The sequence below is a fragment of the Oryzias melastigma genome, linkage group LG2 (genome assembly GCF_002922805.2).
Source record: "Oryzias melastigma strain HK-1 linkage group LG2, ASM292280v2, whole genome shotgun sequence".
NCBI classification, from domain to species: Eukaryota; Metazoa; Chordata; class Actinopteri; order Beloniformes; family Adrianichthyidae; genus Oryzias; species Oryzias melastigma.
Window position 1 is genome coordinate 9,107,723 of NC_050513.1, and position 25,266 is coordinate 9,132,988.

General features: G+C 37.1%; 2 protein-coding genes across 4 annotated transcripts in view; one reads left to right on the forward strand and one right to left on the reverse strand.

Annotated features, from left to right (window-relative positions):
* Nucleotides 1-106: 106 nt before the first annotated feature.
* Nucleotides 107-16,246, reverse strand: gpr137c (G protein-coupled receptor 137c). The gene is made up of 8 exons (XM_024294267.2): nucleotides 15,250-16,246; nucleotides 8,333-8,382; nucleotides 8,133-8,240; nucleotides 7,924-8,062; nucleotides 6,754-6,903; nucleotides 4,957-5,082; nucleotides 4,757-4,881; nucleotides 107-4,689 (listed from the first exon to the last, which is right to left on the reverse strand). Exons 1-8 carry the CDS (start codon nucleotides 15,616-15,618, stop codon nucleotides 4,392-4,394), a joined length of 1,365 nt encoding a protein of 454 aa, XP_024150035.1. The 5' UTR covers nucleotides 15,619-16,246; the 3' UTR covers nucleotides 107-4,391.
* A 219-nt stretch (nucleotides 16,247-16,465) lies between these two features.
* txndc16 (thioredoxin domain containing 16) overlaps nucleotides 16,466-25,266 on the forward strand; it is a 17,482-nt gene continuing 8,681 nt past the window's right edge. The window contains exons 1-16 of one of the 3 annotated variants that reach the window (XM_036215656.1): nucleotides 16,467-16,821; nucleotides 17,027-17,194; nucleotides 18,188-18,270; nucleotides 18,354-18,427; nucleotides 18,606-18,680; nucleotides 18,762-18,883; nucleotides 18,952-19,042; nucleotides 20,070-20,238; nucleotides 20,308-20,477; nucleotides 20,546-20,606; nucleotides 20,675-20,792; nucleotides 20,861-21,007; nucleotides 21,135-21,194; nucleotides 22,609-22,807; nucleotides 24,054-24,184; nucleotides 24,283-24,367. In XM_036215656.1, coding sequence (XP_036071549.1) covers nucleotides 17,038-17,194; nucleotides 18,188-18,270; nucleotides 18,354-18,427; nucleotides 18,606-18,680; nucleotides 18,762-18,883; nucleotides 18,952-19,042; nucleotides 20,070-20,238; nucleotides 20,308-20,477; nucleotides 20,546-20,606; nucleotides 20,675-20,792; nucleotides 20,861-21,007; nucleotides 21,135-21,194; nucleotides 22,609-22,807; nucleotides 24,054-24,184; nucleotides 24,283-24,367 — 1,742 coding nt within the window. In that variant the 5' untranslated portion in view covers nucleotides 16,467-16,821; nucleotides 17,027-17,037. Of the gene's footprint in view, nucleotides 16,822-17,026; nucleotides 17,195-18,187; nucleotides 18,271-18,353; nucleotides 18,428-18,605; nucleotides 18,681-18,761; nucleotides 18,884-18,951; nucleotides 19,043-20,069; nucleotides 20,478-20,545; nucleotides 20,607-20,674; nucleotides 20,793-20,860; nucleotides 21,008-21,134; nucleotides 21,195-22,608; nucleotides 22,808-24,053; nucleotides 24,185-24,282; nucleotides 24,368-25,266 lie in introns of those variants that run through there. The other 2 variants (XM_036215655.1, XM_036215657.1) reach the window with 2 other exon arrangements.

Here is a 25,266-nt window from a genome sequence, read left to right on the forward strand (position 1 = left end):
GAAGTGACCTGGTGGGAGAGGTCAAAACAACACGAGGACGATTAAAACCATCCTAAATGGCTGTTTTTCTTCCTTTCTTAAGAATTTCTACAACAAATAAATCCAATTTTTCTTTTGACAACAGTGCAGTAGGGCTTTATTTGAACACCGATAGTGCTTTTCCTGCATACATTAGTGATCAGTTGCATGGGTTACATTCAGTATGGCCACGGATCAAACCATTTAACAACAGAAACGGTTTCAAGCTGCAGACTTTGCAGCAGGTCAAGAACATTTTTACACACACACACAAATGACAACTTGGTGAAGCAGAAACATGCATTCTGCTCTGAACGGTGAGAACTTAGCTTCTTTCACTGGAATTCCTAAAGCAAGGAAAAAGGATTTCGACCGGTTAATTTGTTCAGAGACTTCTCCGATCTGGCTCTTGAGCAAAAGGTTTAACGGTAAAAATTGGCGGTTATGGTTCTACGATGTTTAAAAAAACTTTAATAAAAATACTGGAACTTTTTTTTTAACATGATGCTATGTTCACACCGGGCTTGAAAACACAAGTGGCTGCTTCCAGCGAAAAGTCGGCGTAAACATGCGCTTCAAAACTCTAGCGTTGACACATTGCTACATAAGTGCGTTTATGTACACACAACGACTGAACGTGCGCTAAAAGTTGAACTTTGACTAATCATGGAGTTGGATTTGGTAGTGACGTACGGATGGCATCCCTTTCGATTCACGGAAATGCAAACTGTTTGAAAATTTATTGTGAAGGAGGAATTAATAAAACACCAAATCTTTCATGTATCAGAAACACAATTAGCAAGATTTGCTCCACTTCACACCTAGCCTCTTTCAACTGTGAGTTAACGCGCTAGTATCGCTAATTATTGCGCTAATGTAGCTAGTTGATACGCTAGTGTCACTAGTTGATGCGCTAGTGTCACTAGTTGATGAGCTAATGTCGCTAGTTGATGCGCTAGTGTCACTAGTTGATGAGCTAATGTCGCTTGTTGATTAGCTAGTATCACTAGTTGATGCGCTAATGTCGCTAGTTGATGCGCACGTGTCACTAGTTGATGCGCTAGTGTCGCTAGTTGATGCGCTAGTGTCGCTAGTTGATGCGCTAGTGTCGCTAGTTGATGCGCTAGTGTCGCTAGTTGATGAGCTAATGTCGCTTGTTGATTAGCTAATGTTGCTTGTTGATTAGCTAATGTCGCTTGTTGATTAGCTAGTATCACTAGTTGATGCGCCAATATCGCTAGTTGATGCGCTACTTTCGCTAGTTGATGAGCTAATGTCGCTAGTTGATGCGCTACTTTCGCTAGTTGATGTGCAACTGTCACTAGTTGATGCGCTAATGTCGCTAGTTGATGCGCTAGTGTCACTAGTTGATGAGCTAATGTCGCTAGTTGATTAGCTAGTATCACTAGTTGATGCGCTACTTTCGCTAGTTGATGAGCTAATGCCGCTAGTTGATGTGCAACTGTCGCTAGTTGATGCGTAACTGTCGCTAGTTGATGCGCTACTTTTGCTAGTTGATGTGCAACTGTCGCTAGTTGATGCGCTACTGTCATTGATGCGTAACTGTCGCTAGTTGATGCGCTACTTTCGCTAGTTGATGTGCAACTGTCGCTAGTTGATGCGCTACTGTCGTTGATGCGTAACTGTCGCTAGTTGATGCGCTACTTTCGCTAGTTGATGCGCAACTGTCGCTAGTTGATGTGCAACTGTCGCTAGTTGATGCGCTACTGTCGTTGATGCGTAACTGTCGCTAGTTGATGCGCTACTTTTGCTAGCTGATGTACAACTGTCGCTAGTTGATGCGCTAGTATCGCTAGTTGATGCGCTAATATTGCTAATTGATGCGTTAGTATCGGTTAGATACCGGCCACATTCCCAGTGTGCACGTAGCTTGCAATTTTGGTCTTAGGTGTGAGTCACGGATGAAGTATTGCTGTCATGCTGCAATCCGTGAAGCCTTATGGGTCAGAAAAATATCGCACCGTAATATATATATATATATGTTAGTAAAAATCAATTTAAAATAAAAGTTATATATAAAAGCACACTAAATTTGAAAATATCTATGACCGCACACAGCCTAGAAACTCCACAGAACACTCATTAGAAACGACATGGCAACGATTAAAAACAGACAACATCCGACTATTTCTTGTGCAAATATAAAGGAATGCAAATATTTGATATGACAGAATGTGATGGCACATTGAGATTTGCTTTCTCTGAGGATAAATAGTAAAATAGATGATTACTAAAGACATTACAAGTTAGACAAAGGAAAAAAATCTACATTCAAAGCCTTTTTTTTTTCATTTCTTCCTCTGAAGGTGATCATCGTCTAAGTGCAAAATCTTTGTGTCACAGCTCACAAAACATCAGATGAGATGAAGTTTTATTTTTTTGGTCACAAATCAGCTAATCAGCTAATCAGTCCAATCTAAGCCAAGAGCTTGAGTCACATTCATTGTTGATTGAAGTAACTGATTTAGGAGCTTAGTGTTTCCCAGTCACACAATCTAAATCTAACAAAAATCTGATATTTTTGCTTCATATTCATGAAGAAAGACGGCTTAGTCACCCATCCTCCTGTAGTGAATGAAACAACGCCTGAGTCATCTGCGATTTATGACCAAGATACAATGACACGTGGACCCTACCACTGACTGTATATGAGAACTGGACCGAGTGACTGTGACGTTTAGGTTAACTTCCGGCTCCAATGGAAAATTCAGTCGACATTTTTTTCACGATTTGGATGTTGGAACCAGAAATTGCCAACATTGGCAGTGATTGGTATGAGTCATGATTTTTGTGGAAATCACTCTAGCCAATCAGGGGTGAGCTTGTTGGAAGGCCACACCCCAATCACTTGAAAATGGGCTCAGTGGAGTCTGTCAAACGTTTGGAACATTTGATGTAAGACTGCATACTTTTATTGAGGCATCTGATTGGTCAGTTTATAACTTGAATAACTACCTCAAAAAAAAAAAAAAAAGATTAGTCAAGCTAGCAAGATTTTTTTCACAAATTCCGACTTTTGGGATCAATAGCTCTTAAAAAAACACCATAAACTGACAAAAAAAAAAAAAAAATTAAAAAATTTAGCTTCTTGGAGCCGACAGGTTCTCTAGGGGGAGGGGTCACTCAGTTCTGATTTCATGTATAGTCAACATACGAGTTTGAATTTTTTTTTCTCTACTGATAGAAGTTATTTTGACAGCATAATATAGCTATGCTAACAGTTTAGCTCTCAGGCAACACACACCTTTGCTGGGTTCTCACAGTTTATATGGCACTAAAACGTACAACTTCAGCCAAAATTAACAGAGTCATCTCAGCAGCTAAAATATTGGAGAAACTTTTAGCTAGTTTACCAGCTGTTAGCTAGCTAGCTTCAATTAGGTTGTGTCCGAATTCCTTCACTACACACTACATAGTGCGCTACTGTAGAGCTTACAATTCTAAAATCAAGTGCCCTTGAAATTTCCCAGAAGTCTATGCGAAAAACTAGTCCACATCAATGCTAACCAGATTGTCCTTTGCATTTGAACAATTTTTTGTGGAAAAAAATGTATTGTAATTATTTTTTTAAACCAACCATCCAAGTTTTCATCATTAGAAAAATAGTGGATTCAGAAATAGTTTTTGTAAATTCCTTGTATAAGGTGTTTAATTTGTGAAATCAACTGTCATACTTGTTCTTTAAAAAAAAAAAAAAGTAGTGAGAATAGTGTTTGAATTGCTGTTAAAAACCATAATTTTTAGTAGTTAGGTAGTAGAGTGGTAATTTGGACATATTCTTTGTGAACCTAAATGTCCTGCTAGCTAGCTAACACCTTGTGACGCTTTTTTAGCATGTTAACACCGGACATGTCACACCTAAATGACACATGCTCTTTGACCTACTGTAACGCTTTGACAGTTTAGGTAGTTAAACTAAGTCCGGTGATTTTATCGCTGCACATTAGCGCTAGGCTGCTGCTGAATTCTCCGCTTCAGGATTAGCTGGATACATAAACAACTGAAGAGTTTCAGTAGTCCAAAAAATGCCAACGCTCGAGCTAAAGCTCCAGTGTTAAAGGGATAACACAAATTTTGATCTTTTCAGATATTCTCGAGTGTCATGTTGCTAAGCTAACACTTTGACAATGTTAGCTTGATGAGCTAGCTATTGTTGTATGCTTGTGTTTATATTAATCAGATTAATGTTTGGATTGTGATGTTTGGTCAAAGCAGGTTCATTTTTAGCCCCTAAATGCTGCTCAAAAACGTAAGAGATCCTTAAACTTTGCGCTAAAGCACCAAAATCGATGACCCCAGATGAGCCCAACTTGCACCCCTCAACCCCCACCTGTTTCCCTTATGGGTGCTGCTTAATTCTGGGGGGTGCAGAAGTACATATGCGACGCGCAGTAATAATTCTGAGGCGTGGAATAGTAGTTATGGTGCGGATGGTGCTGGTGGTGGTGGTGGTTGTTGTTGTTCTGTGGGGTGGAGTAGTAGTTGTGATGATGGTGGTGGGAATTCTGGATGTTTCCGTTGGCGAAGAGGAGAGGGGCCGTTGAGGGTGGGGGCTGCTGGGCCGACGCCCCTCCGGCTGCTAAAGTCCCATTGCGCTGGATGGAGCCGTACCAACTGGATGTTGACATCTGGGGTGTGGTGGAGAGTAGACTGATTGGAAGGGAAATCGGTTAGTAGGTCAGTTTAGAGAATGTTTAGCTAACGTGTTAGCACTCACCCGGCGCGATCGCTCCTCGTGTTGATGCTTCTGGACAAGTCGTCATCACTATCGTACCTCCTGGGGTTATCAAAGAAATAGGCTCTGGAGCTAAAGCTGTGGCTGCTGATCATTCCTCCTTGAGCCTGAAAGGTACGTAATGTTTTATCACCACTTTTGTGCTTGTTGGGAGACGTCGAGATAGGCGTTTGCTAGCTTACCAGGTTTTGATGGGGTTTCTGGACCCTGAAGAAAACCACCACGAGGCTAGTCGGCAGCAGCTCCCAGAAAAACAAAATCACCCCAAAAATGATGTAGGCCTCGCCGCTGACATCTTGTACTTCAGCCTTCAAAAACATGAAACATCGTTTGTATAGACCAAACTCAATCCCAACAAGAGCCAAAATATACCTTAGATTGCGGGCCGAACATAAACATTATTGAACACTCTAAAACTACATTTTTAAAACTTTAAGAATATAACTTTTTAACATTATTATGAACTAGATATATAGCATTACCTGCGATAATGCTAGTGTGAATGCTGTAAGCTGAATTTGGCCTCTAAAGATGCTAGTACTGGTGGATGAAGATGCTAAAATTGATAGCTAAGTAGCTGAAGTTAATAGCTGAAAATACTGAAACTGATAGCCAGCTAAAATATTAGCTAAATTAGCCTAAAAAAACAACAAAAAAACTTAGATGAGCCAAAATAGCTAGCATGTAACTGAAAAAATAGATAAATAGCGTGTAAATATGAGCCTAACTCCAAAATAGCATAAGAAACTTTTAAAAAGGCCAAAATAGTCCAAACAGCTAGCATGTAACTGAAATATTAGCTAAACCCCAAAACAGCCAAAAAACAAAAAAAAGCCTAAATTAGCCAAAAGAGCTAGCACGTAAATAAGAGCCTAACTCCAAAACAGCCTAAAAACCTTTTTTAAAAAAGCCTAAATTATCCAAAGTACCTAGACTGTAAATATTAGCCAAACTTCAAAATAGCATAAGAAACTTAAAAAAAGCCAAATTAGTCAAAACAGCTAGCATGTAACTGAAATATTACCTAAACTCCAAAACAGCCAAAAAACAAAACAAAAAAGTCTAAATTAGCCAAAACAGCTAGCATGTTGCTGAAATATTAGCTAAACTCCAGAACACCCTAAAGACGTTTTTAAAAAGCCTAAATTAGCCATAACAACTAGCATGTAAATATTAGCCAAACTCCAAAATAGCCTAAAAAACGTAAAAAGAAAAGCCTAAATTAGCCAAAACAACTAGACTGTAAGTATTAGCCTAACTCCAAAACAACATAAGAAACTTAAAAAAAGCCGAATTAGCCATAACAACTATCATGTAGCTGAAATATTAGCTAAACCCCAAAACAGCCAAAAAACAAAAAAGGCCTAAATTAGCCAAGAAAACTAGCGTGTTAATATTAGCTAAATTCCAGAACACCCTAAAAACGTTTTAAAAAGCATAAATTAGCCATAACAGCTCGCATGTAAATATAAGCCAAACTCCAAAATAGCCTAAAAAACTTAAAAAGAAAAGCCTAAATTAGCCAAAACAGCTAGCATGTTGCTGAAATATTAGCTAAACTCCAAAATAGCCATATTTTACACTCTATAAAAATATATTTTGTCAAAATTATGCAAATTAGAAATGAGCGTAAAATAACATTGGGCCATTAATAACCAAAAAAAAAAAAGATCTGGAGGGCTGGATGTAATTACCCGGAGGGCCCCCGGGCTTTGACTTTTCTCGTCTTATAGACGCTTGACAATCTGGTTTCATGAATGAACTATCCTCATATCTGATCTGTCTGTGTTGTCCAACAAATGTACACAAAAACCAGTCTAGATTGGTTTTGTCTGTCAACCCCGCCGATGTAGGTCACGATGCACATGCAGTTATTTATAGCCAGACAAAGCCCTTTACCCCACCAAGCATTGCTCTGCCAAATCTGCTAAGATGGATTGTCTTTAGACTGTCTGGCAAAAAAAAGGGGGGCAGAGTACCTGATCAGAAATGCTGTACCAGCCATAATTAAAGGGACTGGGTCTGTCCTGGGGTGACAGGGCCACCACCACCAGGTTGTAACAGGCTCTGGAGGTGTAGAGGAGGATCACCATGGCTCCAATGGCTGTCGCTTGGCACAAGGACGTACCCTGGAGGAGGATTAATGGGGTCGTAAGCAGGAGATCATCGCATGAATGAAACCAAAAAACAAAACCCCAATAATATCATAAATAAAGATCAACAATTAAATATTTAGCTATTATTTTATTGATCCTGATAAGAAAATTACATTCAATGTCAAAAATAACAGAGAAACAAACACAGGGTGTTCCATAAGTACTATAAGAGACATAATGCATTCCACACATATATGATTCTAACATTTATTTACATTATTTATATATACCAGAGAATGCATTTTAATATTTTTCTTGCTTTACTTCTGTACATTATGTATAACAGGAATCTTATGTTGTTTGAAGCAAGATGGCGGCTAAGATTAACACAGACGTCGGAAACGTTAGCTTAAATGAGCGCCATGTTGGCGCTTTCTAATGTCGTCCTCACTTTCTGCCAATCAACAGGTGGCTCTGCCCCAACCGTTCCGTTTTAGGGGTGTGTATTGGCAAATCCCGATACGTGTCTCACGATACGATACATATCGCGATATATCCCAAAATTGCAACAGAACAAATTTTCACTTTTTTGGTTTTCTTTGTTTTTAAGAGTAAAAACTCTACTCTCTCTTGGCACTTTCTAGTATCTTAACCACTTTCTCCCAATCAGCGGGTGGCTACAGTGGATCTGCCCCAACCGTTCTGTTTCACTTTTCAATGGACCTTTAACTGTACCCAAGAGGTATGGTTCAGTACTGTTAAATGGGTCCATTTTACAATGGAAACGATCAAAACTATCGGACCAGATCGTACCGGACCGGTCAGTGGAAAGGAATCTCAAGTCTTTATTTATGGGATGGCGAGCTAAGAAATTCACGAGATTTGCACTCCTTCAACATTCCACACCAACCTTGTTCCAACTGTAGATGGCGGTCATGTGCTAGTAAACAGTAGAAAAAGTAAAAAGAAGAAGTCCCTTCCTGCTTGTGCAGTGTGAACACCAAATGTGCCTTCAAGCATTAACCATGAGTTCATGCGTCTATCATTTCTTACCTTAGACTCAAGGTAAACGTTGGCAGAAGACATCTTGGCGATCTTGAAGATGCAGACGGCCAGAGATATGGCACACAAGACGAAGAGACTGTCGTTGATCAGGACCCGCGCTAAGACCGCATGTCTGATTCCTCCATCACTGTGACACAAGGAGGATGTAAGACGGGGCAACACTCACAGGAAATCATTTAGAACTACTGTCTTCTTACCTTGGCGGCTCCGAGTGCTCGAGAGCTCCTTGTACTAACAACGCACAAGTCAGGTTCACCACCAGGAAAAAAATACTGAGACACAAGAACAGCAAACGCAGTGGAACCCTTCAGAAGAAAAGAGAAGCAGGTTATTCATACACAAACACTGTTTTTATTTAAAAAGAAAATGAGATTGAAGCAGAATAGAAGGACTTTACTTGTATTTGGAGAGCTCCGGTGAATACTTGGCTTTAGCTTTGAACATCACCTACAAAAAACAATTCACAAAGTCGTTTAGCCGTTTTCAGAATACTTATCAGTTACAACGCCGACAAATAATTAAGCCACACACAAGTCCAGGTTAAATAAACACCACTAGTGTCAGTGGCTTTGAGGGAAAAGGTTCAGTGGGTCCACTTTGGAAGCTATTCCCCACAGCGGGTTTTTTCAGGATCTAACAGACAGAAAGGGTGTTCACCGCTTATTTTGGTTTTTCAACCAAAAGCAAGAGAACAGAACAAAACAAACTTCTTGGTGTTGCACTAAACAAGTATGTAGGCTCTTTTTGCTCTTCCTCTGACATTCACTGGTTAATAAGCATCTGCACCTCATTACATCATGTCTATCCACAAAACCTGTTCAGTTTTTTGTGCTACTTCAGATTGACGCTGTGAAGGTTTTTTCTTCTATTTGCAACACGTTTTTCACTTCTTTGGTTATGCTCTTTAATCCAAAGACTGTGGGTTCACACTGTACTGAAGTGGACCAGAGTACACTTTCAGGAAACGCTTGACAACCCCTTTGTTTGCTTTTGATTTTTCATCAATATAAAGTTACTGTGTTCAAACGCTAGTCATCTGCACCAGAGTACACCTGCAGAAAACCAATGAAAACTCTTTGGTTTTACTCTTTGATCAATAGAAAGCTACTGTAGTGAACCACACTCGAGTACACTTGCAGGAAACCCTTAAAAACCTACTGGTTTGTTTTTGCTCTTTAATCCAAGTTACAGTGTGTTTACACTGTAGTGAATTGTACTGGAGTACACTTGAGGGAAACCCTTGAAAACCTTTTGGTTTTGGTTTCACTCTTTGATTAATAGAAAGTTACAATGTGTTCACACTGTAGTGAACCACACTGGAGTACACTTTCAAGTAACCCTTTAAAAAAGGAAAAACTTTTGGTTATGTTTTGATCTTCACCTGGGTACACTTGGACAAAACCCTTGTAAACCTTTTGGTTTGGTTTTACTCTGATCAAAAGAAATTGATCAAAATGTGTTCACACTGTAGTGAACCGCACTGGAGTACACTTGAGGGAAATCCTTAAAACAACATTTTGGTTTTTAATCCATAGAATATTACTATGCATTCATACCTTAAGAAACCACACAAGAGCACTTGCAGGAATTCCAAGAAAACCATTTGGCTCGCTTCTGCTTTTTGATTTATATCAAGTTACTGTGCATTCACACTATAGTGAACCGCACTAGAGTACACTTGACAGAAACCCTTGATTTAAAGCAAATCAGAATTTACTTATTTGCTCTGCAGAGTTTTGTAAACAAGATTCAATCAGAAAATATTTTTGATCATCAGTATTTATTTAATCAATCTTTTACTTTTGCTTTACTGAATACTTTTTTGATCAGTATGTGTCAAGAAAACTGAGTCCTGTTGGCTTCCTTTGAGACCACATTTCTTTTAATCTGACTATATTTACAATATGAAACTATTATTTATATAATGTTTGAACTTTTATAGAGATACTAGTTTGTTTTCTCCATTTATTTCCCTTTTTAGTGTACTCTTTTCTTATAAATGATTTTCTATTAACATGCACTTTGAAGAATCTAAAAACATATGAAGTTTCTACAGGAAAAAACAGGATATTTTAATAAAATTAAAAACAGAAAAATCAGAATTTAAACTGGTGATGCTCATATTTATGTTGGAAGAACTGGAAATGGTGAAGATAATGTTTGTGTTACTGCAAAAAGACGTCCCGGAAGCTAAAAATTATTTTTAAAAGAAGTGTACAAGAGGGTGTATCAATATATGATCAGTTAATTTAGATTTTAAGCATAAATTAGCTTTTATAAATTGATTTAAAAAAATTAAGTAAAAACATCATTTTATTCAAGCAAACACATACATCGTGTAAATGTCTGAAGTTTGGACTCCTGAATCATCTAAATGAATCATATTCACATGATTTTCTGTCTGAAAAATAAAAGGAAGTGCTGTTTTTTGTAGCTTATGTTCCCTTACTAATGCATTTTACAATGCTGAGTTGTTTTTACCACTGAGTCATGAAACAATGCCTGTGAGAAGAAAAAAATAACTCATACTTAAGGGGAACTATTACTTCTATAAAATCCATTATGAGTTTTTTTTTTTACTATTATTACCGTGAGCTGCTTTTTCCTGAAAAAAAGAACATGAGTTGCTTGTTTCTATAGACTTTTTGACCTATATTTACTTTTCAAAAATACACAACCTCCAGTAAAGAGCACAGACGCGTGAAATGTTATGTTGACATGCCATCCACAATGCTGGTTTCTTAGTACTCTAGACTTCCCAGCATGCTTTAAAAGCTTTTCTGTGTAGAGCCAAACAGAGGAATAATAATTAAAGTATATATATATATATATAATTTAAAACAGGAAACTGTTAATTAAGTTTCTAAAAAATATTTAATACTTAGTAATATTTAGTTCAAAATTTTTAACAAAGTTTTCTCCTTTTTACAAAAACTTTTTTTTAATTATTCCAAGATTACATATCTAAAGCAAAATAAATACTGAAAAATGACGCACTCAGAAGTGGAAATCCCAGCGGGAAAAATATTTGAGTGCAAATTCCTTATCCACAAATGTTCAGATTATATGCTTATGTTGCTTGAATTCTCATTGGCCCTTTAACCGAATTGTGTTGGTCAATGTTTTTATGAAAGTGTTTGATATAAAGAAGAGTGTCATCGACATATTGATTATATGAGCGTAAGAACACAAGCTCTATGAACTATGACTCTCGACTGTTTACACAATGTCTGTAATTTTAACGGATTTTGACACTACACATTTTTGAACGTAAAAGTCTTGCACATCGGTGCAAAGCTGCTGTTACTCGCTTCAGAAACGGATCAAGGTTCACTTGCTGGCGAAACGCGTCAAAGTTCACTTGCAAGAGAAACGCGTCAAAGTTCATTTGCAAGAGAAACGCGTCAAAGTTCACTTGCAAGAGAAATGCATCAAAGTTCACTTGCAAGCGAAACGCATCAAAGTTCACTTGCAAGCGAAACGCATCAAAGTTCACTTGCAAGCGGAACGCATCAAAGTTCACTTGCAAGCGAAACGCATCAAGGTTCACTTGCAAGCGAAACGCATCAAGGTTCACTTGCAAGAGAAACGCATCAAAGTTCACTTGCAAGAGAAACGCATCAAAGTTCACTTGCAAGAGAAACGCATCAAAGTTCACTTGCAAGAGAAACGCATCAAGGTTCACTTGCAAGAGAAACGCATCATGGTTCACTTGCAAGAGAAACGCATCAAGGTTCACTTGCAAACGAAACGCATCAAGATTCACTTGCAAGAGAAACCCATCAAAGTTCACTTGCAAACGAAACGCATCAAGATTCAATTGCAAGTGAATCAAGATCCTAATTTAAGTGGACCCTAATTTCCATGTTCAATGAGTTTCATGTGTGCCAGACGAAGCGGACCACCAAGGAAGTGAACTTCAGTGTGGACCAAACAGCTCAGTGTGAAAACGACCGTCAGTGTTGCACCAAAAAGGGACGCTTCCACTTTTCACTGAGGAGGAAAATAACAGCTCCTGTTGTTGCTCAAGACGTGAACTGCACAAAACCACAAGCAGGAAAATCTAGTTCACCGTTCTGGTCCCTTACATGATCATTCTTGTAATGATGCAGAAGGAGAGACATAAAAACTAAAAAACAAAGGGGTAGGGGAAGGCACTTCAGGTAGTGTCCTACATGTAAAAAACAATTTACTTGTTTAGGATTAACTTTGACCCTTTTCTGCCTCTACTAGAAGGAGGTTTAGTCAGCATGCAGATCAACTGATCACCAATGCTTACTCAGCAATCATGTGACGCTACCCAACCAGAGAAACCAGCTTCCTTCCCTTTTAATCATATGTGAATGAACCAGGCTCTTGGCATTAAAGGTGTTGGCTGAGCGACACGTCAGGCTAATCCCAGTGGAGTCTGGAAACAGGCAAACCTACCTCTAAAAGTTGGGACAACCGTGACAAAACAAAGTTTACTTCATCCTCAGTTGGTTGGACAAACAAAAAAACTGATGATAGCGATGACCATTTTCACCTTTAGATCTGACCTTTGGGGTTTAAATCTGAAGTACTGAAGCTGCAAACCATGCAGCCCAGTGGGAACAACTCGATTATTAACATTCCAAGACTAAAAAGACAAATCTGAATCATTATCAGTCTCAGGAAAGATGAGGTAGCGCCAACTGTTGGTTTAAATCATGCCGATTTGAGGCCAAATCACAGTAGCAACCAACTTTACTGAACTGAAAAAAATAAGCTAATATATAGGACACATAGCGCAACCTGGACTGGATTTGCTGCTTTTAGGTTTCTGTTCAGCTCCCATTGTGTGCTTCGGGATCCACACGGCATCTGGATTTTGTGTTATTTTTTTCTATTTTTTTTCCATAAATTGCATAGAAAAAAACAACAGGTTTTCATCAAATCTCAACTAAAATCTCCATAAAAATCACCTTTTTCAGTATTTTTTACCAACTTTTATATCTTCTTAGCTAGCCCTAAGCTAACATTTAGGATTCATAAGTACGACACTGTTCATTAAGTCCGGTAAAAAGTGAAGGATTTCAGATCACTTGACAATCAAAAAAATACATCCCTTATTTCAATTGTATACATTAAAAAAGTGAATTTTCTGTTAAAAGATAAGGCCCATCAGAACGAAAGAAGAGGATTAGAAGCTAAAAATTTAGGCTAAATTAATATAATAAAATTCTCTAATGCAAAGTTAGCTAAAAATTTGGAAATTAACAAGATGAAAGGCTGCGGCTAATCCGCTCACATGCTTAAAACCTGTAACCTCACTAAAAATATTATTAGTGTGTATTATATTACTTAGAAATAAATTACTAAAAGTTACATTTAAACAACTAAAAGAAAAAAATTGCAATGTATCTGGGCTAGGGACCAGCACCGGGACTCTGGAATAAGCTCATTCCACCCTGGGAATCTAACCCTAGTTTCCGATGCGCCAGTCCTGCACTAAACCCAATGAGCCATCCAGCCACTCAACCAAACAAACAAATAAATAAGGAAATGTGCTGAATGGTTAGGGTTTGCCAGGCATTTTATGCGCATTTAAGAGCACCCGTTCAGCCCGTGGTGTTCACACTAAACAAGCAGGGAGGGGCTTCTTCTTCTTCTTTTTCTACCGTTTCCTCACAGTCTCCTACAGTTTGATACGAAACCTTGAAGTGGTGCAAATCTCACAAATTGGGCACAAAACAGAAACGGTTCGGTTCATTGGTCGTGTCCTGCAATGGCAGATATGGATTACCATGATGTTGGGAGAGCAGCATTGGTTCATCTTCATTTGAAAAGCAAACACAGACATTGTCAGGTCTGTCACCGTGTCATAAATAAACTAAATCCATACCTCACTACCAAATCTAAGTTCCCGATTGGTCAAAATTTGACCTAGTTTAGCTGGCAACACGTACAACTTGCGTAGCTATAGGTATACATCAATTTTGCAGAGGGTGTATGTACGTAGTGCCACACTGGTCTCCCAGTTGTATTTGTTTTACGTCACAAATGTTTCTTTTAGCTAAAAAAAAATACTGAATTCTTGAAGAAAATTCATAAACAGATTAGTTTTAGCTTGTTTACGTCAAGATCATTATGCAAAAATGCTACCACAGCTACAGCTACAACAACGACTTCCTTTTTACTCCACCCAGAGATGAGAAATACATTGTAGACAAGCAAATATACTAATAATTGCAAAAAGATGTTATATTATAATGCATTGTAGTACGTAAATGATAAAATGAAATGTAATATGTGAGGATAGAAACATTTTTACCAGAACTTTCATTGGAAGTAGCCGCTTGAACGTGTGTTGCAGAGGAGGATATATACGTAGCGTCACACTGGTCTTCAAATTGTATTTGATTTAAGTCAAACATGTTACTTTTAGGTAGAAAATGTGGAATTTTTGATAAAAAAAATGAACAGTAGATTAGCTTTAGCTTGTTTGTGTCAGGATTAGCATGGAAAAATGCTACTACAGCTACAGCTACAACAGCTTTCATTTCATGCTACCTGAAGCTGAGAAATACATCATAAACAAGTAAATATAATAATAAATGCATGAAAACGTTAAAGTATACTGCTAACCACTACATTTTAGGATGTAAATGACAAAATAAAATAAAATTTATCCAATTTTTTTGTTGGAATTTGAACTAGGGCTGGGAATCACAACATGATGTGATACGCAATACATGGCCTACGACATCAATGATATCGCGATACTACGATAATTTAAAAAAAATCATCTCCAACAACTCACAATATATAGAACACATATTTTTTTTTTGAAAAATATATCCCTATTTATTTTAGCTGGAACACAAATTATGATAAACAACTTGTGTTTTAATTTGTGCAACAAATAATACACACTTTTATGCAACATGGCGGAAATCAGTAATACACCAATTGAATTGGAATTATTTGTAACAATAGTAAACATGAACTTTTTTTTTTTGTTGCAATTTTCAATCATTTAAAAAAAAAAATCAGCCACTAGCTCATCCTTAGCTTGTTTATTTCCGGATTATCATGCAAAAATGCTACTCTAGCTACAGCTACAACAACTACGTTCTTTTTATGTAACCTAGAGTTGAGAAATACATTGTAAACAACTAAATATTCAAATTAATGCATAAAAATGTAACAAATAAGCTATTTATATACTGGCAACAACTTAATTTCAGTATTTAAATGATGGAATAAAATGTATGGGAATAGAAAAACTTTTACCTAAAGCTTAGAGATTTTTTTAATGCACAAATTAAAGGCCCCACCTGAACAGTGTCTCACCTGCGTGAAGTAGAGGTTGAGCAGGCAGAGCGTGAAGAACTGCAGACAGACGGGGCAGCAGTAGAGCAACCAGAAGGCCAGAGGCTGCAGCTGGTTGGCCTGCACCACATTTTTAAAGTAGAAAGAGAAGAGGGTCGTCCGCAGCGCAGCCCACAGCAGACACAGGAACAGAAACACGCTCTGGAAGCTGAAGCGCTTGTGTCCGTAGTGCAAAATGAGCCAGAGCTGCAGGTAGACGAAAACAAAGAGGAAAGAGTAGAGGACGGTGTAGATGATGGTCAAACTGAGCTCCAGCGTTGGGGAGATCGCGTGCCCGGAGGACTCCTCCGCGGAGGTAAACAGATCCGCCTCCTCCCCCGACGAAAACATCTTCCGCGAGAGGAAAAAGGGACAAAGATGCTAAAAGCGGGTCAGACCCGGACAACAGTCTCCCAAACGGTGGCACTCCAGTAAAAACGTGCTGAAAAGAAGTGGCATGATTGCGGTGTTAAAGTTCAACTTTTGCAAAAAAAAAAACGGAGAAGTGGATTTAAAAGGGGGAGTATGGTCAAGAATAGAGGGGAAAAGGTGGGCAAAAAAACAAGAGAGGTCCCCCTCTGTGATTGTCTGCAAAGCTGCTGTCTGCAAAAAAACAACTTGAGGGGGGGAAAGCCTCCAGATCAGCTGTGATGCAGTTTTAGACCAGCCCCCTTGCTCCAAATTGAGATGGAAACTGGTTCTCCTAGGGCCGCCATTTTGGCTCTTCGCTCGCATCACTTTAATGGGGAAAAACTGCTTCGGAGCCGCAAAGTTTCGGCAGTTTCCTAAGCACACTTCCTGAACAACAAAGAGAGGCCCGCCCACTTTTCTGTTCTCTCTGTTGATTGGGTGACTATTCCGCCCAGCCTCCACAGTCTTCTCTTTCTATTGGTTTATAATGATGTCAGGATGAGATGAGCCCGCCCACTCTCTCCTGTGATTGGCGGATTTTAAAAGAAAAAATAATCTATCATATGATTGGTTTAAAAAAACTCGGACAAAAATGTAGCGGATTGTGTGAGATTTCAAAATAAAATCCTAATATATTTGTTTCTTTAAGTCCTGTCTCAAAAACTACATGTAACAAAATATTTTGTTTTTTTAGACACTTTTTTTACAAGCTTAATTATTTGGCACTTTTTTATTTGCAAGAAATAAAATATATTTTATCATTTCAGAATTTTATTCTGACATTTTTACAGGAAGTGTTAGAGAGTTTTGCTAATACGAACGAACATTTTCTTTAAAATGTGTTTTTGTTTTACGAAATTTATTATTTTTCTCTGTGAAAAAAGTCTCCGTAATTATCGTAGGTCGGCGTAGACAAACACCGTCATGTATAACATGAATTTAAACGCATTTATTTTCAGTCTATCGCTTTATTTTTTAGCTAGCACCCGCCGCTAACGAACTGTTAGCGTTTTATCCTTTATGTTTAGCTAACTTAACATAGGATATAAATGAATATGTAAAAAATAAGAGCTTTTTCAATTTTTTTGTGTGTGAATAGGCCACTTTTTTTTGAAAGGGGAAAATGTAAAACCTTTATCTCAGGTAAGAGTATTTTTTCAAAATAAACTCTTATCAGATACCTCATTTTCATTTTACTCAAGTTTTTTTTTCTTCTTTTACTAGAGGAGAGTATTAAAATATTATTAGATTCTTATTTCATGATAATAAGTCAGTTTGTAAACTAACACAAATCAGCTTATAGCTAATTAGGACTAAAACATTTTAAGGCTTTTATTTTGCTTTGCAGTATCCTTCAGGATGTGGGTCTGGACTGCTGCTTTTTTCCTGCTAGGACTGAGTTTAGGGAGATGCACGCAGAAGGAAAAACTATCCAACCGGATGGAAATCCCAGCTGCTGACTTCTATGAGAAGCTGCAATTTGGAAAGATCATGTTTGTTTATTTTGAGCACCAAGGTAAGCCTTTTTATATGGGATGCTGGAAGTGCCAAAAAGTAAAAAAGATTGTGAAAGAAGAAGGAACGTTTTGGAAATAAGACAAAAAATTAGATGAAATGATATTTTGTTTCTAGTTATTTACAGTTTATTTTCCTTTTTTTTTTCAAATTAGTAACAAGATTTTGACATTAAACTTTAAAAAATAATTTAAAGTTTCAAATAGGGGATGATAAAGCAATCAAAAATGTTTAAATTATATAAAACATAAAGCAAATTATATTAGTTTGTTTAAAAAAATGTTGCTTTTTTTGTACCATCAACATTTATTTTAAAGCAATTTTCAAAATCGAATTCCTACAGTGTGGCACGGTGGAGGAAGTGTGATTTTTTTGTTTTGTTTCATTTGTTTTTGCCAAAAAACAAAGATAAAAAAATAAGTAGAAATAAAGTGAATTACTAGATTAAATTCTACTTGTGTTTTGTTTATTTACAAATTCTTTTCCATTTTATTTACACAGAAAATTCACAATTTGTGAGAAAAATAACAGCTTACTTATAAAGAACATAAAGCAAATCACATTACTTATTTTAAAGTTTAAGAATTATTATGATCACTAGACAATTTATTTTAATTTGTGTGAACATGTTGAGGCTGCGTTTGCTTGTGCAGAAGAATAAATGCATAAAATAAAAAAAAAAACGTTTCTACTGCTTGGCATGGTGGAGGAAGTCTCATGACTTGTGGTTCTTATTCCACATTTTTTTATATTAAAAAAACTTGAATTTTTATTTATTTTTGCTGGGTTTTGTGTATTTCCCTTCAAGCTTTACCTCAAATTTGCATATTTTGACAGAAACAGTAACTTTTGTTTGCCTTGGAAAAAAAAACAGGATTAAAAAAATCTCCTTACTTCTAAGCAAAAGTTGAGTTCTATGTAAATAAAGTTTAGAGAAAGAAAAATTGATTTAAGGTTTGAAAAAGTTTAAATTCTTCACTCCTTTATTTTCCAGTCTCTCCAGCCATCTCTTTGTTTCTGGTGGAGATGGAAAAGTCCGCTGAAGTTCTTCAGGATTACGGCGTTTTAGTCGGAAAAGTAATTTTAATCCTAACTACTAGCAAAAAAAAGATAGCCGTTTGAATTTAGGGGGTGTATTATCATGTGGTTCTGTTGTTTAGGTGAACTGTCAGACAGAGATGGTGCCCACGTACTGCACAGAGGAGCGGCTGCAGCACACAGCTTTCCTGTTCCGGTAAGTGGGTGGGGCCTGTTGGACCGCTGAAGATCCTCTTTGCTGCTCCACATGTTGCCGTACGAGTGTTTGATGTAGAGCAGAGCATTATCGGCATTAAGAATTTCCAGAAACCTCAAAAAATGCAGTGTCAGTTTTCTCTTTGTTTCAACTCGGAGCACTTGTTTTTGTGTTGCAGAGGCGGAAAGGAGTTCTTGAGCTTTGACTTGGACACAATCTTTGACGTCAACTCCATCGTGGCCGAAGTCCTCTTGTAAATGATACGCTTCAATTTCTGAGACTTTGTGTAAAAAAAAAAAAACACGGGACCGAAAACCGTTTTTGTCTCTTGCAGCGCCATACTACGGGAGGAGGTGAAGTACGTCCACACGGACGCCGACCTCCTGGCCATGGAGAGGACAGCTAGAGGGAAGAAGGACATTGTCCTCAGCTACGTCCAAAGCCTGGGAACACAAGGTGAAGACGAAATACACAAAAAAAACTGAGGAAAAGTGACGTCGTTGAGCAAAAATGTGACGTTTCAGAACACAGGTCGATCATGGAGACGGCGTACGTGTACGGATCCAAACATCAGTTCATCCTCATCACTGGAGGTCCTGTACTGAAACAGCTGGGGTGAGTTTCTGTCCTTTTCCTTCAGGGGGGTCACTTGAGTGGTGCTGATGGAGAATACCAGATATAAACTTGTTCAAAAAGAGCAGTAAATCCTCAAGAGGATTGACATGACCACTAAACTTCCCTCTAAAAAGCAAAAATTTGATGTTTCATTTTTTGCAGTTTATACATTGTGTCATTTCATTTTATTCTACTTTTAAAATATTATTTTCCATATTTGTCAAATTAAACAACTCAGAGAAATATATATATAAAAAGCTATTTGTTTAATTTAAGAAAAAAAGATGCAATATTTTTGCGAAAAATAATGAAATTAATAAAATTACCAACAAAAAAATGTTTCCTTTTTAATCTAAAATTTTATTCTTAATTATTTTCTAACCTATGTAATAAAATAAATCATCACACATATAGAAGCTGCCATGAAAAGAAAGAAAAATAAAGAACTAATTTAGAAAAAAAAAACAGTCACTAATGAGGGGACAACTGAATGACCAAAGCCGCAGAAATGACTTTAAACCCACAGATCTGGAGATAAAATCGGTGATGACTTTCCTAAATGAGTCAAAGAACACAACGAGAAACCAGTCAGGAGGTCACAAAGTAGCAGAATGAATGGAACCCCAAAAATTTGAAATTTAAACAAAAAAAATGATCAAAAAGTTAAAAAAACATCCATAATTCAAACCAAAGACTCCAAACTTTCAAACACGGTGGTGGTAGTATGATGGTTTGGGATTTTTTTGCTAATTTATCAACTAGACAGCTTCTAGCTGATGGAAGTTTTGCTCACACATAAAATATGACATTGAAATATGTTATAATTGCACGACAAAATCGACATGGAAGGGACTAAAATGTTAAAAAATAGGGGGGTTTAGTTTACGGAGTCAAAGCTTGTTCCTAAATCTGGTTGAGGTGCTGAGTTTGACTGTAATTTGTGACCAGATTAAGAAAAATAAAATCATTTATAATCATACTCTGATCTTAATATGTTTTTTAATAATCTTTGTCGTCTTCCCTGCAGGGTGAACGAATCCTCGCGGTCGTCTGGGGTTTGGTTCCTGCACTGCAGAGTCTCCGCCGGGCTCCCCGCCCCCACGGCATCCGAGCGCTGCCCTTCGACCCGCATGAGGAGGGCCCTGTCCACCCTGAGCCTGCACTCCTTCCTGCAGCTGATGGAGGCGCCGTTGGTGGTGCGCCCCCCGCCGTCGCCTCCCTTTCCTCTCACCTGTGCAGCTCTGAAATGTTTCTCTCGTCGGCAGTCTGAAGTGGACGTGGACCCGTCCTCCGTCCCGCCGCCTCAGTTCCCCTATCAGCTGACCCCACAGGTCTTCCTCTTCTCCCGGCCGGCCACCGAGCACCTGGACCGGGACGCGGCCACCGCCCTGGCGTGGAGGCTCCGCGGCGTCGCTCTGGTGCTGCTGGTGCACAGGTGTGGCGAAGTCGCACACATGCATGCATGTTTCTGATAGTGTAACCCCCACAATCGTCCACCTGCAGGCAGAGTCCCGCCGTGAAAACCCCCGAAGAGTTCAACGCCGCGTACCGCCTCCCCGAGAAGGTGAGACGCTCTCATCAGCGCTCAGACGCAGCGTTTAACCTTTCAGTCTGACTTTTTTCTGCTTCCAGAGTTCAGAGGTGAAGTATTTAACCTCACACAGCCTCGATGAGGTCTCAGACATCTTAGATCAAGAGGATGAGGAAGATGAGGAGGAGGAGGAGGAAGAGGAGGATGAGTCGCAATTTGGTAAAAAATGAATAAAGCTTCAAATAAGAAATAAAGAGCAGACAAAAAGTGTGTGTTTGTGACTTTAGGAAAGCTGGACGACGAAGTTGCAGCGTCTGTCTTTGAAAACCGAGGCAACCCGATGGATTTGGACTCCATTACCCATCTCACCTCTGAAAACTTCCACACCGAAGTTGCATCAAGCCGCCTCACGGTGGTGCTGTTCTACCTCAAATGTAAGTGTGAGATAGTGAAGTTCAACAAGTATTTTTATCTAATTTAGTCAAAGAAAAATGAAACTTTTTCTGTTGAATATAAAATGTCAAAACACAGTTTAACAATGTTTCTAACTTTGACCACCAGGGGACGCTGTTTCCATGGCATTTCTCAGCTCTTTCATTGAAGTTGCAGAGAAACTTGCAGGTAAACTGGGATGAAGTGAGGATTTTTTTAAGTGATTTTAAAGATCATCAGTACTTTAAAGGAAAAAAACAGCAATAGCTGAAACTTTTCGTCTTCTACATTGTGTTTTAAATACATTCTGCGCTAAGCTAAGGTTAGCGCACAAAACCTGCAAATTCAAAGCATTTATATTTAAAAAAAAAGCCTAAAATTAACCATAATCTCAGTTTATTTAATTTATTTTCAATGTTTGACGTTTATATTCCAATGTTGTGTGTTTTTGGCAACAATTCCCCAAATCTTTAATTTTATGCTAACACCTAGCTTGCTAAAAATATTTATGTGCATCCCTCTTAACATTAGCTTGGTTCGCTACATAAATGATCTCAGTCTCACCTTTAAAGGTGATAAATCTGCAGGAAAATATTTAGTTTTTAAGAAAACGTTTTTGCTACATAATTAAAATAATGCTAGCACCTAGCTAGTTAAAAAGCTTTCTGCTAATCCTTGTCGTCATTAGCTGGTTAGCTAAATAAATCTCATTCTGACCATAAAGGTGATTGTCATGTAGTAAAATATTTCGTTTTTAAGAAAATGTTTTATGCTACATAATTTGAAATATGCTAACACCTAGCTAGCTATAAATGTTTCTGTTAATCCTTATCAACATTAGCCTTGTTAGCTAAATAAATAAATTATCTCAATCTGGCCTTTTAAGGGGATAAATGTGCTAGAAAATATTTTGATTTTAAGAAAACATTTAAACTTTCCTGCTACATAGTTATAATTATGCTAACACCTAGCTAGCTAAATATATTTATGTTAATCCCTGTTAACATTAGCTTGGTTCGCTAAAAAAATAATCTCAATTCTACCTGTTAAAGTAATTATTCTGCAGGAAAATATTTAGTTTTTAGGAGAACATTTAAACGTTTTGCTACATAATTAAAATAATGCTAGCACCTAGCTAGCTAACAAATTTTTTGCTAATCCTCGTCGTCATTAGCTGGTTAGCTAAATAAATAATCTCATTCTGACCGTAAAGGTGATTGATATGTTGTAAAATATTTAGTTTTTAAGAAAATGTTTTGTGCTACATAATTATAATTATGCTAACACCTAGCTAGCTAAACATCTTTTGATAATCATTGTTAACATTAGCTTGGTTAGCTAAATAAATAATCTCAATCTGACAATTAAAGGTAACAAATCTGAAGGAAAATATTAACTTTTAAGAAAACATTCAAATATTTTTAGAATTATGTCCACAAATGGGATAAAATTGCTTTTTAAACGTAAATCGGATACTAGCTAATTTAGTTTGACTCTTTTTTTGATAAATTACAAAATGGTTTGTAAAAACTTTCATTAGAAGTTCTTAACATTTTTTTGTGATCTAAAATATTTACACAACTTCATTAAAATATATTTTTAGAATCCGAGGTTGACGATGTCCAGATGAGCGCGGTGGACTGTGGGGAGTGGACTGACCTCTGTGCCGCTCAGCCCGGCGCACCCGTGCCCTTCCAGCCAATCACAGAGTTTCCCAGCGTCGTGCTGCTCCGCCCACAAGAGTCACCTCAGTACTATAAATACATGCTGGGCAGTGAGGCGCTACATCGCTTTATCGTACAGTACGAACTTTCTAATCTGGTTAATTATTTTGCTGATTAACTCAATAGGATGTTTAGTAGTTTGACAACTGAAAATTACGTTTTTTATCTTTATTACTTAAAGAAATTATCTGTTAATTTATGTTGACTCTAAATACCTGCTGTGCTAATTTTGGTTTGAATTTTTGCCCAACAGTGAAAAAAAATGCTAACGTCATTTATGCTAACATTTTGTTATTTACAATTTTGTCCTATTTGATTTAAAACATAAAGAAATACGATAAAATTCTGTAATTTAATGTTTCCTGCTATACACCCCCTTAAAAAATGTTAAGGCTAGCTTAAATTAAATTAGCTTAAATGCTATGTTGTTTTAAATAAATACAAAATATAACAGGAATTTTATACACACGTCAAAATGTTTAAACACGAAAGCCATGTCAGTTTTTTTAGATTTAAAAACAACCTGGAAGTACAAACTGTTGCAGTTCCTTTCTTGACCACTAGGGTCTGGTTACAAAAGGGAAAATTCTAACAAATTCTACATAAAAATAAAATAAATCAATCAATAATATTTCACAATCTTGTATATATATATATATATATTATATGTATTATATAAGAGGATATCTATTCTGTACATTTATGTCTATGTTAGCAGTATTTGTGCATAAAAATTGAAACATTTTAGCTAAAAATGTAGCTAATAAATGCTTATAGACTCTGACTACATGAGTGTGACTCAAAATGAAAGTGAACCCAAATTTATTTCAAAATTATGCAAATTTGTGGTTAAAAACCCGAAGAGGGAAAGTGTAATAAGAAGAAAATAGAACATTTTAAATCCCAAAACAAAAGTTATACTCATTTATAAGAAAAGTTTTAAAACTTTTATAAAGATAAATGGAAATCTTCAACTTTTTTGAGCTTGAAATGATTGTCTGAACAACAACAACAACCAGCTTGTTTTTGTAATTTGATTTAAAGTTTATTTTTTTCCCCTAAAATGGCGTTTTCATCTCACAGAGGCTCACTTTAAAATCCCCAGAGCTGCGTTTTTTTCCTCAGATATTTATTGGTCTTGCGGTTTGTTTGGGTGTTTTGTTTGCCTTTAAAAGTTTAAAGACAGCTTTATGGGATCATTTTCCAATTATCGATCCAATCACCTCTGGACTTTATAAATTCTTGTCTGCAGTCTCTGACCAAAGAACTTTTTAATGCAGCCTGACGTGTTCACAAAAAGCTCATTCAGGATTCATTTGTTCAGGAGCCGCGCTGCCGCTCCAGTGCGACTGTCCTCTCAGGAGGAAGTGATGTCATTCCTCCAGGAAGTACCCCGCGGTGCACTAGCAGGCAACAAACCCGACAGAGTTCTGGGGTTGTTCGGGACACAAACAGGTAAAATTTGATTATAAAATAATCAAATTGTCATTATTTTATTGCATAAATACTTAAAAATGTAGATTATTAAAAGACAGATTAACTGTTTTTTGCAGAAGCATCGACGTTCCTCGAGGCCGCAAAGTCCCTCAGAGGAGAAGTGCTGAGTGGACTGCTGACGGACGGACCGGCAGAGAAATGGTATCAACATTTTTTTAAAAAGAGTTTGTCTTCTGGCAGTTCATCCGCGATTGGTTGGAAATGTTAAGGGGGCGTGGCCAAAGTGGCATAATAGATATATTTTTAAATTTCGTTAGAAAAAGCAGATTCGTATTGATTTCCAATTTTAGCCCAGTTATATTTGCCACTATCACCTAATCAAAAAGCTTTGGTGGAAAATAAAATTATATATTTAAAGAAAGTGACTATTCTAAAAATGTTAAACTGTTTTTTGGCCACATGGACCAGAGGAAAGATTAGGTCAATACGCGCATTTAGCCTTGGATGTACCTAAAATTTGTGCAGAAATTTACACCAGTTTTGAGTTTGGTTGCTCATGTATTCATATTTAAATCATTTGATTTTATTTTGAAATTCCATAAAACAGAATCTTAGGACCACCATAGAAAAAGAGAATAAATACGTACAATTGAGAGAAATAATAGATCAAAATTTTACAAAAATAAAGTTGTATGATTTAAAAAGTCTTAATTTGACAAGAAAAAGGTTATGTTTTGTTGAAAATAAAGCTGTGGTTTCATGAAAACAGTGATGTCCATCTGATTTCTCTGAATTCTCTGCAATATAAATTAGATGTTTGATTGTTCTTGTTGAAACATTTTTTAAGCTAAATGTAAATGTAAGTTTTATTTTTGAAAAAGCGTGACTATTTCCTGAGTTTTTGAGGCATAAATGTATGACTTACTTTAAGTAAATTTAATTTTTTTCATAAATGTACAAATATAAGAAAGTCTTACAACTTTATCCTCATAAATTGTTTAATTTTGTAAGTTTACTACTTTTATTATAATTGTACGATTTTATTATTTTCAACAGTTTAGTTTTTTTAATAAATGTACGACTTTTTTTCTCAAAATGTT

What these genes read in the sequence shown, in the direction of transcription:
- gpr137c (XM_024294267.2), bottom strand. Translation starts at nt 15,618, where the DNA reads ATGTTTTCGTCGGGGGAGGAGGCGGATCTGTTTACCTCCGCGGAGGAG. An exon ending in TCAACCTCTACTTCACGCAG is followed by an intron (nt 8,383 to 15,249) that starts GTGAGACACTGT and finishes TGTTTTTTGTAG; the next exon opens with GTGATGTTCAAAGCTAAAGC. An exon ending in AGAAACCCCATCAAAACCTG is followed by an intron (nt 4,882 to 4,956) that starts GTAAGCTAGCAA and finishes CGTACCTTTCAG; the next exon opens with GCTCAAGGAGGAATGATCAG.